Source organism: Hemitrygon akajei, chromosome 7, assembly GCF_048418815.1.
Source record: "Hemitrygon akajei chromosome 7, sHemAka1.3, whole genome shotgun sequence".
NCBI lineage: Eukaryota > Metazoa > Chordata > Chondrichthyes > Myliobatiformes > Dasyatidae > Hemitrygon > Hemitrygon akajei.
Window position 1 is genome coordinate 130,068,702 of NC_133130.1, and position 16,365 is coordinate 130,085,066.

Below are 16,365 nucleotides of genomic sequence, written 5' to 3' on the forward strand. Positions count from 1 at the left end.
TGGTGACCTCCCTCACTAGTCACTCAGTTTTTGAGGATGGCCTGCTCTAGGAAGATTTACAGCTGTGTCATATTCTTTTCATTTCTAGATGATTTACTTAACTGTACTCTAAGGGATTATTAGTGACTTGGATATTTTCTTGTATCCATCTCCTGTCTTGTGCTTTTCAATAATCTTTTTGCAGAATTGCTTTGAGTGTTCTTTTGTCTTCATGATATAGCTTTGCCAGGATACTGACTCACCAGCAAATGGACCTTCCAGATACAGGTGTATTTTTACTCCAATCCATTGAAACACCTTAACTGTACAACAGTAATCTACATGTAATTAATTATGATTTGGTGTGTCATATTAAAGGGGGTGATACTTATGCAATCAATCATTTTGTGTTTTATATTTGTAATTAATTTGGATCACTTTGTAGAGATCTGCTTTCACGTTAATACGAAAGAGTCTTTGTCTGTTGATCAATGTAAAAAAAAATCCAAAATAAATCCACTGTGATTCAATGTTGTGAAACAATAAAATATGAACACTTCCAACAGGGATGAAAACTTTTTATAGGCACTGTATATTAAATAGTTAAATTAAATAAGTAGTGCCAAAACAGAAATAAAGAAAGTAGTGAGTTAGTGTTCATGGGTTCATTGTCCATTTAGAAATCAGATGGCAAAGGGGACTAAGCTGTTCCTGAATCGTTCCTGAGTGTGTGCTTTGGGACTCTGTACCTCCTTCCTTGATGGTAACAATGAGAAGAGGGGCCTGTCATAGGTGATGGGCGTCCTTAATGATGGACATATTTTTAAGGCACCACTCTTTGAAGATGTTTTGGATACCATGGAGGCTAGTGTCCATGATGGAGCTGACTAAGTTATCAACTTTCTGCAGCTTACTTTGACCCTGTGCAGTAGTCATCCCCACATACCAGACAGTGATGCAGTCATTTAGAATGCTCTCCATGGTACATCTGTAGGGTTAGCAAGTTGTGGGCTGCTCCCAGCACATCCTTGTACTGTGGTGTTCATTGACCCAAGCATCGCATTTCACTGTGTTTCGATGTACATGTGAGAATGAAAGCTAATCTTTAAATCTTGAGCAATAAAGACAACCAGAATGAGCAGCTTAGACCAGCTAAACTCCTAAGGATGCAATAAATCTTGAACACCTTATGCAAATAGATTAACATGTTCAGGAACAGTTATGACCCCTCAACAATCAAAGGTCAAAGTAAATTTATTATCAAACTACATATACGTCACCATATATTGTACAATCCTGAATTCATTTTCTAGTAGGCACACTCAATAAATCCAATTAACATAATAGAATCAATGAAAGACCACACCAAACAAGGCAGACAACCAGTGCACAAAAGATAACAAACTGTGCAAATACAAAAATAAATAATAGTAATAAATAGGCAATAAAGAGCCATTGAAAGTGAGTCCATAGGTAGGGGGAACAGTTCAGTGATGGGGCAAGTGAAGTTGAGTGAAGTTATCCACTCTAGTTCAAGAGCTTGATGGTTGAGTGGTAATAACCCTTCTTGAACCTGGTGTTGAACCCTGAGGCTCCTGTGCATTCTTCCTGATGGCAGCAGCAAGAAAAGAGCACGACCAGGGTGGTAGGGCTCCCTGATGACAAATGCTACTTTCCCAAGATAGATCTCCGTGTAGATGTGCTCAATGGTGGGGTAGGTTGTATCCATTATTTTATCGACTATCAAGCTCTTGAGCCAAGGATATCGCTTCACTTATCCCAACACTGAACTGTTCCCACAACCTATGGACTCACTTTGAAGGACTTGTCATCTTATGTTCTTGATATTTATTGCTTATTTATTACTATTAGTTTCTTTGTATTTGCTGAGTAGGCCCAAAAGAAAATGAATTTCAGGGTGGTATATGGTAACATATATGTACTTTGATAATAAATTTACTTTACACAGTCATTTTTGAATAAGCATTAGGTCAATCGGCACAAAGTTTATTCACAGCTATACGGCAATGGAGGGTTAATGACAGTGAAGGATCGCCACTGTAATGTTGAATGAGAAGTCAAAAAGATCTTATGTAGATAAAGCAGTATCACCTCCATGCAGGATCAGAAGCAAGTTGAAGTCCTGGATGATTCTCACACTATAAATCTAAGTTGAGACTAGGAATCTAGGAAGACTTTTGGATGAGACCATAAGACACAGGAGCGGAATTAGTCCATTCAGCCCACCCATTATTCTGCTCAACCATTCAAACATATGTTATTATTTCTCCCTTATTTGTGTGGGAGAGGGGGTTTTGAGGGTTGATGATCGCATTGCCGTTCTTTTTTTTTCTTGGTTTCGTGGCTATCAGGAGAAGAAGATCTGAGTTGTACTTAGATAATAAATGAACCTTTGAATCCTTCAGTCTAAAACATCCTCTCCCAGTGTCTGGGCTTACATTTATCCCTCAATTACTTCTTAGTGTCTCAGTAAATTGTCCAATGGAATCAAAGACCCCACTCACCCTGGATTTTCTCTCTGCTCACCCCTCCCTTCAGGCAGAAGATACAAACCCCTGAAAGCATGAACCACTAGCCTCAAGGGCAGCTTCTGCCCCACTGTTATAAGACTATTGAACACTAATAAGATGGACTCTTGACCTCAATCTACCTCATTTCGGCCTTGTACCTTATTGTCTACCATAAGACCATAAGATACAGAAGCAGAATTAGGTCATTTGGCCCATCAAGACTGTTCTGCCATTTCATCATGGCTGATCCAATTCCCTCTCTGCTCCAATCCCCTGCCTCCTCCCCATATCCCTTCATGTCCTGACTAATCAAGGATCTATCAACCTCTGCCTTAAATATACCCTCCACAGCTGCTTGTGGCAACAAATTTAACTGATTCACCACCCTCTGGCAAAAGAAATTCCTCCTCATCTCCTTTCTCAATAGACTCCCCTCAGTTCTGAGGCTGTGGCCTGTGGTCTTAAGAGTCCTCCACCATTAGAAACATCCTCTCTCCATCCATTCTATCATAGCCTTTCAACATTCATTGGTCTCAGTGAGGTCTGCCTGCACTGCACTTTCTCTGTAACTGTGACACTTAATTCTGCATTCTGTTAATATCTTTCTGTTGTACTATCTTATGGGAACATTATGAAATGCAAAAGTTATTCACTGTACTTCTGTACGTATGTCAATAATAAACCAATTTACCAATCTGAAAATATTTCAAAGCTTATGGAACATCTTTAGAGGCCGTATGACATGAGCAGAATTAGGCCATTCAGCCCATCAAGCCTACTTTGTCATTCCACCATGGCTGATTTATTACCCCTCTTGGCCCCAATTTTCAGCCTTCTCCCCATAACCTTTGACACCCTGACTAATCAAGAACCTGTAAACCTCCACTTTGAATACACCACTGCTTTGGCCTCCACAGCCATCTGTGGCAATGAATTCCACAGATTCACCACCCACTGTTAATAAAATTCATTCTCATCTCTCCACATTCACTGTATCTAGGCCTTTCAGCATTCAACAGATTTCAATGAGATCTCCCCTCATTCTTCTAAACTCCAGCAAGTACAGGCCCAGAGCCATCAAATGATCAAATGGCTCCTCACACATTAAGCATGCAATTCCTAGGATCATTCTCATGAGCCTCCTCTGAACCCTATCTAATACCAGGACACCGTTTCCTAGATGCTAAAACTGCTCACAGATGCAATCTGACCAACACTTTATAAAGCCTCAGCAACACATCCTTGCTTGAAAGGCCTTGATAAGAGTGGTTGGGCAGAGGATGTTTCCTACCGGGCAGAGGAAGTCCAAGACCAGAGGACACAGCCTCAGAATAGAGGGTCGTTCATTTAGGATGGAGAGGAGGAGGAATTTCTGTAGCCAGAGAGTGGTGAATCTGCAAAATTTGCTGCCGCAGGCGAGCTGTGGAGGCCAAGTCATTGGGTATATTTATGGTAGAGGTTGACAGGTTCTTGATTAGTCAGGGCATGAAAGGATATGGGGAGAAGGCAGGATATTGGGGCTGAGGGGGAAAAGGCATGGCAGATTGAGTACCTATTGCCCCTGGCTGGCTGCAACAAGCGACCCTATGGTTTGAGGCCTTGTCCACAATACAACAACTGCCACACAGCTCCCCAGCTGTTGTTCTCACCAATGAACCGGAACGCAGTATTTCTACATTGCCAATATCCAACAGGGTCTTGTGATCACAAGAAAAATATCCAAAGCAATCACTCGCTATATAACCCTATAGTTATAATCAGCCAGGTTTCAAGGGAGCCCGCTGACTTCTCCTGAATAGCACCTTCGGATATTTTACCTCATGCCAATAGTTGCTGTGCTGTACTGTTCTATGTTGAATTGTGGAAGAAGGAAATAATCTGAATTGAGGAACTGAGGACAAATGAAATTAACTGATTGGATAAATTGTGGAGAAAAGAAATAATCTGATTTGATAATGTGAGGACAAGTACCTGCTGTAAGTATGCTGTGCAATAGTTGCTTCCATGTGAAGCCACATCTCTAATTAAATTCTTCGTACCGTTCTTGAGAAGTTTCTCCTCAATGGAATTGCCAATAACCAATCTAAAGCAGAAACAGGATAAAGATTTGAAAGTGCAAAAAGAAAAGTTCTACAAAATTCTTATCAATTCGATACAATCATGCTGGCAAAGTTCCATGTATAAGACCCACCACCCTCTCCCCCACCCCCGACAAAGATTGCTTAGAAGATATTTCTCCAATCAAAATATTTCAGAGAACCAACCACCTAAGATGGGTTGGGAGTTTTGTGCAGCCCAGAATGGGCAGCAAATGTCTATCTTTGAAGTTTGTAACAGAACATTAGCAATCTGGGTATTAAATGCTTCCAGGATTTGTTTGTTGGAGGAAGTCTCTTTTCGGCTGAGCAATTGTCAACTAAATATAGCTTACCAAAAACCCACTTTTATCGATATCTACAAATTAGACTTTCTGCGATCTCAATTATATACACTTCCTAAAAGTCCCAGAAAGAACTTATTAGATGTAATTTCTAATTTGAAACCTTTTCATAATGGCTCAATATCCAATATTTATGGCATGTTGCTGGGAATGAGAAATGCTACTTTAGACAAAATTAAAAATCTTCGGGAACAAGATTTACAGACTTCAATTTCTGAGGAAACTTGGAATGAAATTCTTAAATTGGTTAGCACTCCATCGTTATGTGCCCGCCACTCCCTCCTACAATTCAAAGTGGTCCATAGGGCCTACATGACCAAGGATAAGGTATCTCGTTTTTATTTGGATATATCTCCCTATTGTGATATATGTAACAATGGAGAAGCTTCACTAATTCATATTTTTTGGACTTGCCTGAATCTTGAAAAATACTGGAAGGAAGTATTTCAAACTTTCTCTATACCTTTCAAAATAAATTTTAAGCCTAACCCTTTGACTGCCTTATTTGGTACTGTAGGAGGAAGTTATTATTTTGAAGACATCCGATTTGCACAATTTGGCTTTCATTTCTCTTATAGCTAGGAGGGCGCTCTTGCTTAAATAGAAGGATGTCGTTCCGCCTACTCACGCTCAATGGTTACGTGATGTTATGTCATGCTTAAATTTACAGAAGATCCGTTGTTCAATTTCTGAATCTAGTCAAGACTTTCAAACAATTTGGGGACCATTTTTGAACTATTTTCAAAACCTTTGATTTGCTGTTACAGTACAGATGTTGGCTAATAACATATTTCACTATATAAGAATTTTTTTTCCTTTTTTCTTTCTTTACCGAACAGCTTTGACCTTGGTAGTGGGCTTAGATTCTTTTTCTTGTACAGTACAACTATCACATTTCAATATCATGATTTAATTTAATTTACATGAATATAGGGTAATGAGATTGCAAGTGTGATTCAAATATAATGTATTTGGTATTATTTTATCTTTTTTTGGACTTATAATATATATCTTCTTGTACTCTGTATTTTTCTATGTAGAAATTGGTAAAAACATTGAAAGAAAATATTGAAAGAGCAATCAATTAAATGTGTGTGCCACAATAATGCCACGAATCCTTTCAAAACCCGTTCTTGATATCTATTCTAATATCTCCTTGTGTGCCTCAATACCTTGAAGGTGTTATGTAAGTACAGATTTTTTTACTGTTAAGGTCTGCTGTTGCAATTTGAAAGCTAGTAATTTAATATATTTCAAGGTTGATATGAATCTAATGCAAGTATATTTTGTGTGGTTGTATTTTACTGACATTCTATATGGGCTTGTTATCCTGTATGTGCAAGGACTGGGTCTCAAGCTGCAGTATCACGGGAGGGGGCATCAGATTCTGTGCACTCCATCAGGGCCGTTGTGGTCGACTGAAGTTTTCGGTAGGTTTGGGGGAGTCTGACTATATACAAGTATATTTGTGTGGTTGTATTTTTATATGGGCTTGTTATCTTGTATGTGGAACGACGGGCCTCAAACTGCGGTGTTGCCAGGGTTCGGGGGGGTGGGGTGGTGATGGTGTGGCATTGCGTCCAGTCTGGATGAAACAGACTATTGTGGTTGACTGTGAATTGATGGTGTAAGTTTTTGACTCTTTTATTGCATGATTGTGATACCGTTTGTGTTTGCTATCTTGTGTGAGCCTGTGCTGTGTGTGACTGCTGGTACTGTGTTTTGCACCGGACTCCGGACTAATGATATTTCATTTTGCAGTATTCATGTATGGTTGAATGATAATTAAATTTGAATTGAAGTGACCAACATATTGAATCCACTGTAGATTACAGCCTTGTGGAAGGTAGTTTTCAAACAAGTTTACGTCATACCTGTATATATGGATATCTTTGCACTTTCCAATTCTATCACACCATTCCTGGACTTGTGAATCTAGAGTGGGGTTCAAGTCGCTGTCATACACAATGACGGTATCGGCATCTATCAGGTTAACCCCTGCAGCACCGCCGCGAGTGGAAAGGATAGCACAGAAGATTCGCTTATCAGTATTGAAGAGTTTCATCAATGCCTGGGAGGAGAAATTTCACGAAGTTTGAATACAACAAATTTCGTGTCATGCCGGTCAGTGATAATAAATCTGAGGAATGCATACAAAACACTGGAGGAACTCAGCAAGTCAGCCAGTATCTATGGCCAAGACCCTTCATTAGGGTTGGAAAAGAAGGGGGAAGAAGCCAGAATAAGAAAGTGGGAGGAGGGGACACTGGCAAGTGGTAGATTAGACCAGATGAGGGGGAGAAGCAGAGATGAGGTGAAAAGCTTACTTATTCATAGTCCTAAGGAGGAAATGACAGTGGTAGTAGTTGAGATGTTGAGTAGTGAGAGTCACGAATAAAAGGTGCTTAGGGCCAATCAAATCAAACTGGGGTACGCAGAAACCTTCTCATAGAAGGAGGTGAACATCTGGAATTCACAGCCTCCGAGGATGGTGGAGGTCAGGTTCATTTGATACATTTAAGGTGGGGATAGATTTGAAGGATTGGGGAATTGAGGACTTTGGGGAAATGCTACAGAAGAGGAGTTGAGGCCAGAATATATGAGCCATGGTCATATAGAATGGTTGAACAGGTTTGACAGATGCAGTTAAATTTGGGACATTTGAGAGACTCTTGGATAGGCACATGGATGACAGAAAAATGGAGGGCTACGTAGGAGGGAAGAGGGTTAGATTGACTTTAGAGTAGGGTAAAAGTTTGCTACTACATCGCTGAGCCAAAGGATCTGTACTGTGTTGTATTGTTCTATGTTCTAGTCATCAGAGAACCAATTGGGTTTGTACAATCCAACAACTTTATTGGTCACCTGGGGCACCACACAAATTTTCGCATGTACTGAACTCAGCTTCACAACTTGCTGCAATATCTTACAGGCACCCCTGCATTATAACCACTAGACTTGTAATAATCCTAATGCTGAACTTTTGCTATTCAATACAAGTCAAAGACACCTGACCTTTCAACATTTTTCTTATGTGTTAAACCTACTGTCGACAGTCCATGCAGTAGGCCCTAAGTAATATATTAACTACAGTAGCTTTGGTGCCACAATAGCGTAGTAGAGGTTGGCGCAACGCTATTACAGCTTGGGGCATTCCGGAGTTCAGAGTTCAACTCCAGTGCTATTCTGTACGTCCTCCTTGTGGTCCTCCAGTTTCACCCCACTGTCCATAGACATATTGGTAGGTTAACTGGACATTCTAAATTATCCTGTGATTATGTTAGAGTTAATTGGGTTTGTCGGGGGTTGCTGGAGTGATGTGGCTCAAAGGTCCACACTGTATTGCTAAATAAATAAATTTCTACTGTGGAGGAAAAGAGATCCCTTTAATCTTCCCTCAAATCCTGACGGCATTTTGTTGTGGCTGTAGTAAAGCGAGGGAAGATTGCCTTAACTATGCAAATAGGAACTATATTCTGCAAAATTATAATGTTACACCACAGCCATTGTAAATTGTAACAATCAAGATTAGTTTAAATATGTTACATAAAAACAGCAAGCTAAAACAATAAACACAAGAGATTCTGCAGATGCTGGAAACCCAGAGCAACACACACAATATATTGAAGGAACTCGGCAGATCAGGTAACACCTATGGAAATTAATAAACAGTTGACATTTTGGGCAGAGACCATTCATCAGGACTGGAAAGGAAGGGGGAAGATGCCAAAATAAGAAATTGAGGGGAGGGGAAGGAAGTAAAAGCTAGAAGGTGATAGGTGAAGCCAAGCTAAAATAGTTGTTCTTTTGAGAGGCATACCTGCCGTTGGGTAAGGTGAACATTTCCGTCAACTCTCACAAAAGCAAAGCTGTGGTAGTCCAGGAAACTCTCCAAGATGTCCAACATTTGAATCATTTGCGTGAATATCAGTACTCGCCGCCTTTCTGATTTTAATTTATGAAGCAGAACAGCCAGTGCCTCCAATTTCCCTGGATAGAGAATTACTGGTAGTAAATTTAAACCAAGCAACAGTCCTCAATGCAAATGGTGGTGGGCAGAGACAGCAGGTACTAATTCTTTTTTTTTTAAATTTTTTTATTAGTTTTTCAAAACATTTTACAAAATTAAAAACCCCAAATCCCAATGAGGAGCATTAATACAGTGCTAGATTAAGCATACAATAACAATATGCTACAAAGGAAGAGAATTTAACAAAAAAGCACCTAAATTAAAGACAAGTGAGCTTAGTGTCCTCCCCAAGCCCCACAACACAAAAAAAACAACAACTCCAGACCAACCACCACACAATATAAAGAGTATAAGTCCGGACAGTCAAACTCCCAGACTGTGAATACACTTAGCAACAGAGGATAATAATGCCTACTACCAGAAAAAAAAAGGAGCTGAAAGCAAGGGACCGAAAAGAAGAGAAAAAACAAGAAAAAAAAACCCTAGTCAAGAGGAAGGTTATGAAAGTACTCGATAAAAGGTCCCCAGACCTTATGGAACTTTAGATCCGAATTAAGAACTGAATAATGAATTTTTTCGAGGTCCAAGCAGGCCATAATGTCGTTAAGCCATTGCGCATGAGTGGGCGGGGCAACGTCTCTCCATCTAAGGAGGATCAAGCGTCTCGCCAGGAGAGAGGCAAAGGATAGTATTCGGCATTTGGTCGGACCCAGACATAAATCTGTCTCGCCCCAAAAACCGAACAGAGCAATTAAGGGGTTAGGTTCTAGGTGCTGATTCAGAATACCCGATAGTGTAGTGAAGACATCTTTCCAGAATTTCTCCAAGCTAGGACAGAACCAGTACATATGGATGAGAGAGGCCACGCCCCTCTTGCATTTATCATAGAGCGGACTAATGCCAGGGTAGAATCGAGATAGTTTAGGTTTAGACATATGGGCTCTATGAACAATCTTAAACTGTAAAAGGCAATGGCGAGCACAAAGGGAGGTTGAGTTAACCGATTTGAGAACTGAGTCCCAGCTCTCCTCGGATAAGGAGATATTTAAATCCTGCTCCCAGGCCATTTTAATTTTATCCACAGGGGCCCGTCGTAAGGCTGCTAGTTTATCTCGGATAATTGATATTAAACCTTTATCTAGTGGATTAATGGAAAGAAATAGGTCCATAGCATTTTTCGCAGGCATTTCAGGAAAGTTAGGAATTAAAGGAGCAGTAAAGTGTTGGATTTGGAGATATCTGAAAAAGTGAGCGTTAGGCAGGTTGAACTTAACAGAAAGCTGCTGAAAAGAAGCGAAGCGATTATCAATGAAGAGATCTTCAAAATGTCTAATGCCCTTCCTGTACCAAACATGAAATGCTGAATCGTATGTAGTAGGTATAAAAAGGTGATTATGTGCGACAGGGCTAGAAACGGAAAACCCCTGGAAACCATAGCATTTCCTGAACTGAGCCCATATACGCAAAGTGTGTCTAACCAGAGGATTAGCTATTGATCTGGGCAGACTGCTAGGGAGTGCAGTGCCAAGAAGTGCAGATATAGATAATTCTTTAGTCGACAGGTTGAGTGGACAGAAGGTTAAATTTAGTTTGGAGTTCAACGCGCTTCTTGTATAATTCAGGGTTCTTAGTTTGGGCATATATTTGATCCAAATCTTTAATCTGGTTAATGAGGTCTGCTCGATCTGCACGGGATCTTCTTTGAGATTTGCTGTGTAAGAGATTATTTGACCCCTCAGATATGCTTTCATGGCATCCCAGACAATCTGGGATGGCACTTCAGGTGATGTATTAGTGTTAAAATAAAAGGTTATCTGATCCTTAATAAATTTTACAAAATCATCATCCGATAATAAAGTTGAATCGAACCGCCAGTGTTTATTCCTCTGAGGGAGACCAGGAAAGTTCAGAGAGAGGGTAATTGGGGCATGGTCAGAAATCAGTATACTCTGATAGTCACAAGAGTGGGCAAATGGGATAAGTTGGTTATCGAGTAAGAAATAGTCAATTCTAGTGAAGGTATGGTGAACATGTGAGAAAAAAGAATAATCTCTCTCCGTAGGATGGAGGAAACGCCATATATCAGAGATACCAAAATTAGAGAGAAACGATTGAATAGCTAAGGCAGATTTAGTAGGAGATCTGGTAACAGAGGACGATCGGTCCAGTTTAGGATCCAACCAACAGTTGAAGTCACCACCCAGCATAAGAGAGTATGAGTTTAAGTCTGGTAGTGAGGGAAAAAACCGTTCAAAAAAAGTTAACATCATCAAAGTTGGGGGCATACAGGTTTGCTAGTGCAACTTTAGTGTTATATAGTTTACCAGAAACAATAATAAAATGGCCATTTGTATCAGATATTTTATTATGGAGTTCAAAAGGAATATTTGAGTTAATAAGAATGGAATCTCCCCTAGCTTTAGTGGCAAAGGATGAATGAAAATGCTGACCCGCCCACCTTGACAGAAGCCGGGAGTTATCAAAACAACGAATATGAGTTTCTTGGAGGAAAGCAATGTCAGCTTTGAGTTGTTTGATATGTGAGAATACCTTCCTCCTTTTAACAGGGTGGTTCAATCCCTTTACATTCCAGCTCACGAATTTAAGTGCACTAGCCGTTATCAATTACTAATGCATAAAAGGCAGCAGGCATATAAAAAGTCAAGCAGTACAATAGCAGTCTGGGAGCAGAGATGTAAACATAAATTCGTAAGGTCAAAATATAAACATGTCCTAAGCAATAAAGAGATGTTGGAAGCAGGTACTAATTCTTAGATAGTGCTTCAAAGTTTCTAGTCAGGGATTTTAGTCAACTATAGTTCTGTGAATACTGCTTATACCTTTATATTTATTGCGTTTTTTATTACTACGTTCTTTATCTTATTGTGTTTTATTTCTGCATTGATCCAGAGTAATAATAATTTTGGTCTCCTTTATACCCATGTTCTGGAAATGAAATTAAACCATCTTGAATTGAACTTTTCCAATTAAGCAGAGGAACTGAAGGAGGTTCAGGAGAGCACTTACTCCCTTCTTACTTAACAGAACCAGCCTGGGGTACAGAGGAATTGCCCACATGCCTTCTGTTGCCGAATTCTGCCAGCACTCTGACTTAGCAGTTAGCATTGCTTTCATCAATTGTAGGATTGAGTTTAGGAGACAAGAGGTAATTTTGCAGCTACTTGGGACCCTGGTTAGATCCCACTTGGAGTACTGGGGAGCATGCCTTATGAGAATAGGTTGAGTGAACTCGGCCTTTTCTCCTTGGAGCAACAGAGGATGAGAGGTGACCTGATAGAGGTGTATAAGATGATGAGAGGCATTGATCGTGTGGATAGTCAGAGGCTTTTCCCAGGGTTGAAATGGCTAACATGAGAGGGCACAGTTTTAAGGTGCTTGGAAGTAGGTACAGAGATGTCAGGGGTAAGTTTTTTATACAGAGATTGGTGAGTGTGTGGAATGGGCCACAGGCGATGGTGGTGGAGGCGGATACAATAGGGTCTTTTAAGAGACTCCTGGATAGGTACATGGAGCTTCGAAAAATAGAGGGCTATGGGTAACCCTAGGCAATTTCTAAAGTAGGTACATGTACGGCACAGCATTGTGGGCCAAAGGGCCTGTATTGTGCTGTAGGTTTTCTATGTTTCTATGACACTATTACAGCTTGGTATGTCAGAGCTCGGAGTTCAATTCTGACATCCTCTATAAGCAACTTTGTATGTTATGTCCCATGTGCATGAGTTTCCTCTGAGTGCTCTGGTTTCCTTCCATAGTCAGGAGATGTACTGGTTAGTAGGTTAATTGGTCATTGTAAGTTATCCCATGGTTAGGCTGGGGTTAAATCAGGGGTTGCTGGGCAGTGCGGCTCGTTGGGCCTATTCCGCACTGCATCTCAATAAATGAATCATTTACTGAATAAAGGGGGACTGGCCTAGGCTTCCCTGTGGATTTGCTCCTGGCTTAGAGAGGAACATGCCCATGTTCAGCTTAAGGTAGGTAGAGAACAGGATTGGGGATATTCTTCTGGGATCCTGAAGCAAAGGACAAGGCTGCCTTATTTCAGGTTCCATTATCTTTACAGATTGGTTTTTATTTATCATGTATATATCAAAACATCCAGTGAAATGCATCGTTTGCGTTAACAACCAACACAATCGAAGAATGTGCTCGGGGCAGCCCGCAAGTATTACCAAACATTCCAGCACCAATATGGCATACCCACAATGTTCAGCAGAACAACAACAGTATCCTCCCACCTGCTGAGACACACAGGCCTCCAACACCATGGAAAGACCATGATCGCCCATGTCGTATGACATGGCACATAATGAACTCTAGCTATATATATGTGCCTAAGACTTTTGCACAGTACTGTAGGCCTCCATTAGGATCGACAGACCATGGATTTGCACTTTGGAAAGTTTGGGCAAGATTTTTTTTATGGAAGACTCCCCTCGCCATGCCACCAATATTGTCCAAGGGCAAGGCATTAGGACCCATTCAGCTTGGCACCGGTGTCGTCGTAGAGCAATGTGTGGTTAAGTGTCTTGCTCAAGGACACACACGCAAGCCTCACCCAAGGCTCAAACTTGTGACCTTCAGATACCTAGACGAACACCTTAACCACTTGGCCAAGCGCACAGTACTGTATGACAGTGGTATTAAATCTGCTTCTGATTGAAAAAACAGATTCCGATTCAGTTACTAACCTGAGTCAAACTGTATGAGCCTTGGGTCAGTTAACTGAAGTGTTGTCGTAGACGTAATCTGCTGTAGTTGCGGGAAGTATGGAACCAATTCCTTCTTCAGATTATACTTAAAGAGCCGCATGCGATGTACGTATGGAGGTGGAGGGTTGAACGTGTACAGAGTTGGTGGAGGAGCCACTGCATTCAGAACAACACAATGAACCCTACAGCAAAGAAGCAATAACAGTTTCAATGTTCGGAGACTGCAGCTGGGATTACAAGGTAAATTTTACTCTATTAATTTGCAGCTCTTGAACTCAATTCCCCCTTTACTTCACTCATAAAAGGTCATGATATTGAAAGGAATTTTCAGGTTAGTTTATCAATCTGAAATTAAAGATATCAACAGCCTTGTATGTCGGAGAATTTCCTCCAGTAATTTTATTGCTGAAGCAGAAAATTTACTGTAACAACTAACAGGAACTATTGTAGTGATCGTGATGTGATAGAAGCACCTACCTTTTCATAATGTCCTGCATACTATCTTGCCTCTGATCTGTAGTTAAGATAGCCTGTGACAAGGCATCTGTCCGTTTCCAAGAAGTCTCTGTGCCAAGGGGGTCACTAATTGACTGCTGAGAATTGCAGCAGTTCACATAACCAGAGGAAAGCCACGAATTCACTGCCAATTTGTGTTTGGTTAGTCTATATTCACCAATCAAGAAACAGACTCCTAACAACTCTGTACCATACACCGGTACCACAGAGCAACGCCGCTCGTTTATCAAATATATTCTATCCAAACGCTCCTTCGTAAGCCTTTTCTTCTCTTCTATCGAATCCTATAAATAAAAACGGCATTCTTAACCGAGACTGAACATATAAAGCATTGAACAAATGCAATTAAAGAGCCCATCAACACCGCTGGAAAGATAGGGGTTGAGAACAACAGAAGGACAACAATTCACACTGAAATTATATCCTTTATGTTGGGGATAGATCAGCTACAAAAATGAAATAGATCAGCTGGTTGAGTGGTATCGCAATAACAACTATGCACTCAATGTCAGTAAGACTTAAGAATTGATTATGGACTTCGGAAAGGGTAAGATGAGGGAACACACACCAGCCCTCATCGAGGGATCAGAAGTGGAAAAGATAAGAAATTTCAAGACCCCGGGTGTCAATTTCTCTGAGGATCTATCATGGATCCAACATATCAATGCAGCTATAAAGAAGGCACAAAAGTGGCCATACAGGTGTCCCCCGCTTTCCGAGCGTTCGCTTTACGCAACTTCGATTTACAAAAGTCTTATATTAGTACCTGTTTTTGCTAACCGAAAGAGGATTTTCACTTTAAACTTGTGTTTACCATGAGAAAGACTACCATGATTGTGAAGCCTTGTGTGGGCAGGTGTGTGCGCATGCGTACATGTACCGATTTTTTCCTACAAGTCGGTTTTGGCTCAATCTTCCCGATTCTGTGTGAAACTACACTGTATATACATTATTTCTACTTTATATAACTGTGTATTTATTATATCATTCCTGCTTTTACTATACGTTAGTGTTATTTTAGGTTTTTTGTGCTATTTGGTATGATTTGGTAGGTTATTTTTTGGGTCTGGGAACGCTCAAATATTTTCCCCATATAAATTAATGGTAATTGCTTCTTCGCTTTACGCCATTTCGGCTTACAAAAGGTTTCAAAGGAATGATCTACCTTCGGATAGCGGGGGAGACCTGTATTTCATTAGAATTTTGAGGAGATTTGGTACGTTACCAAAATCACTCACAAATTTCTACAGATGTACCATGGATAGCTTTCTAACTGGCTGCATTACTGTCTGGTATGGGGGGTGGTCTACTACACAGGATTGAAGTAAACTGCAGAAAGCTGTAAATTCAGTCAGTTCTGTCATGGGCACTAGCTTCCCCAGCATCCAAGACATCTTCAAAAGGAGATGCCTCAAAAAGGTGGCACCCATCATTAAGGACCCCATCACCAAGGCCATGCCCACTACACATTGCTTCTTCCCCTCTGCCATCAGATTTCAAAACGGACATGTTCGCTAACTCACTCAACACACACAAAATACTGAAGGAACCCAGCATCTATGGAAAAGGGTAAACAGTTGACATTTCCAGCCAAGACCCTTCATCAGGACTGAGTTCCTCCAGCATTTTGTGTGTGTTGCTTGGATTTCCAGCATCTGCAGATTTTCTCATGTTTGTAACACTAACTACTTTTTTCTGCTTTTTTCTATATGCATATACACATATATTGCAATACATAATAAAAACTGTAATTACAGTAATATATTTAGCAATATATGCCAGTGATACTAAACCCAATTCTGCTTCTGAATAAACAATGTCTGGACTGAGACCCTTCATCCTTTGGCCCGAAACGTCAACTGTTGATTCCCCTCCGTGGATGCTGCCTAACCTGCTGAGTTCCTCCAGCATTTTGTGTTCCTCTGGATTCCCAGCATCTGCAGAATCTTTCGTGTTTAGAAATTACATCCTTCCACCAGTAATAATTCAGCAGTATTTGCAGAGGCAGTAGGTTTTAACTACAACCTGAAAAGTTTATAAAGGCAGTTTCTACAAATATAAACACTGGAAATTAACTTGTGCACATTTTTGATCAATTTAAGGTCTTATGGATTCTCATTTCTCCCTCAAGCTCTTGGCGAGCACCTTTTCGAACTGCTATTATTGAAGACACCATGGAGTTAAATGAAGACTACTGTA

General features: G+C 40.5%; 1 protein-coding gene across 12 annotated transcripts in view; it reads right to left on the reverse strand.

Annotated features, from left to right (window-relative positions):
• The window catches only part of ep400 (E1A binding protein p400), a 223,349-nt gene that overhangs the window by 77,470 nt on the left and 129,514 nt on the right, over positions 1–16,365 (reverse strand). For all 12 annotated transcript variants that reach the window (XM_073051939.1, XM_073051949.1, XM_073051946.1 and 9 more), the window contains 5 exons: positions 14,128–14,450; positions 13,630–13,832; positions 8,771–8,940; positions 6,825–7,021; positions 4,482–4,593 (listed from right to left, as the gene is read on the reverse strand). In XM_073051939.1, the coding sequence (XP_072908040.1) occupies positions 4,482–4,593; positions 6,825–7,021; positions 8,771–8,940; positions 13,630–13,832; positions 14,128–14,450 (1,005 nt within the window). The remainder of the gene's footprint in view (positions 1–4,481; positions 4,594–6,824; positions 7,022–8,770; positions 8,941–13,629; positions 13,833–14,127; positions 14,451–16,365) is intronic.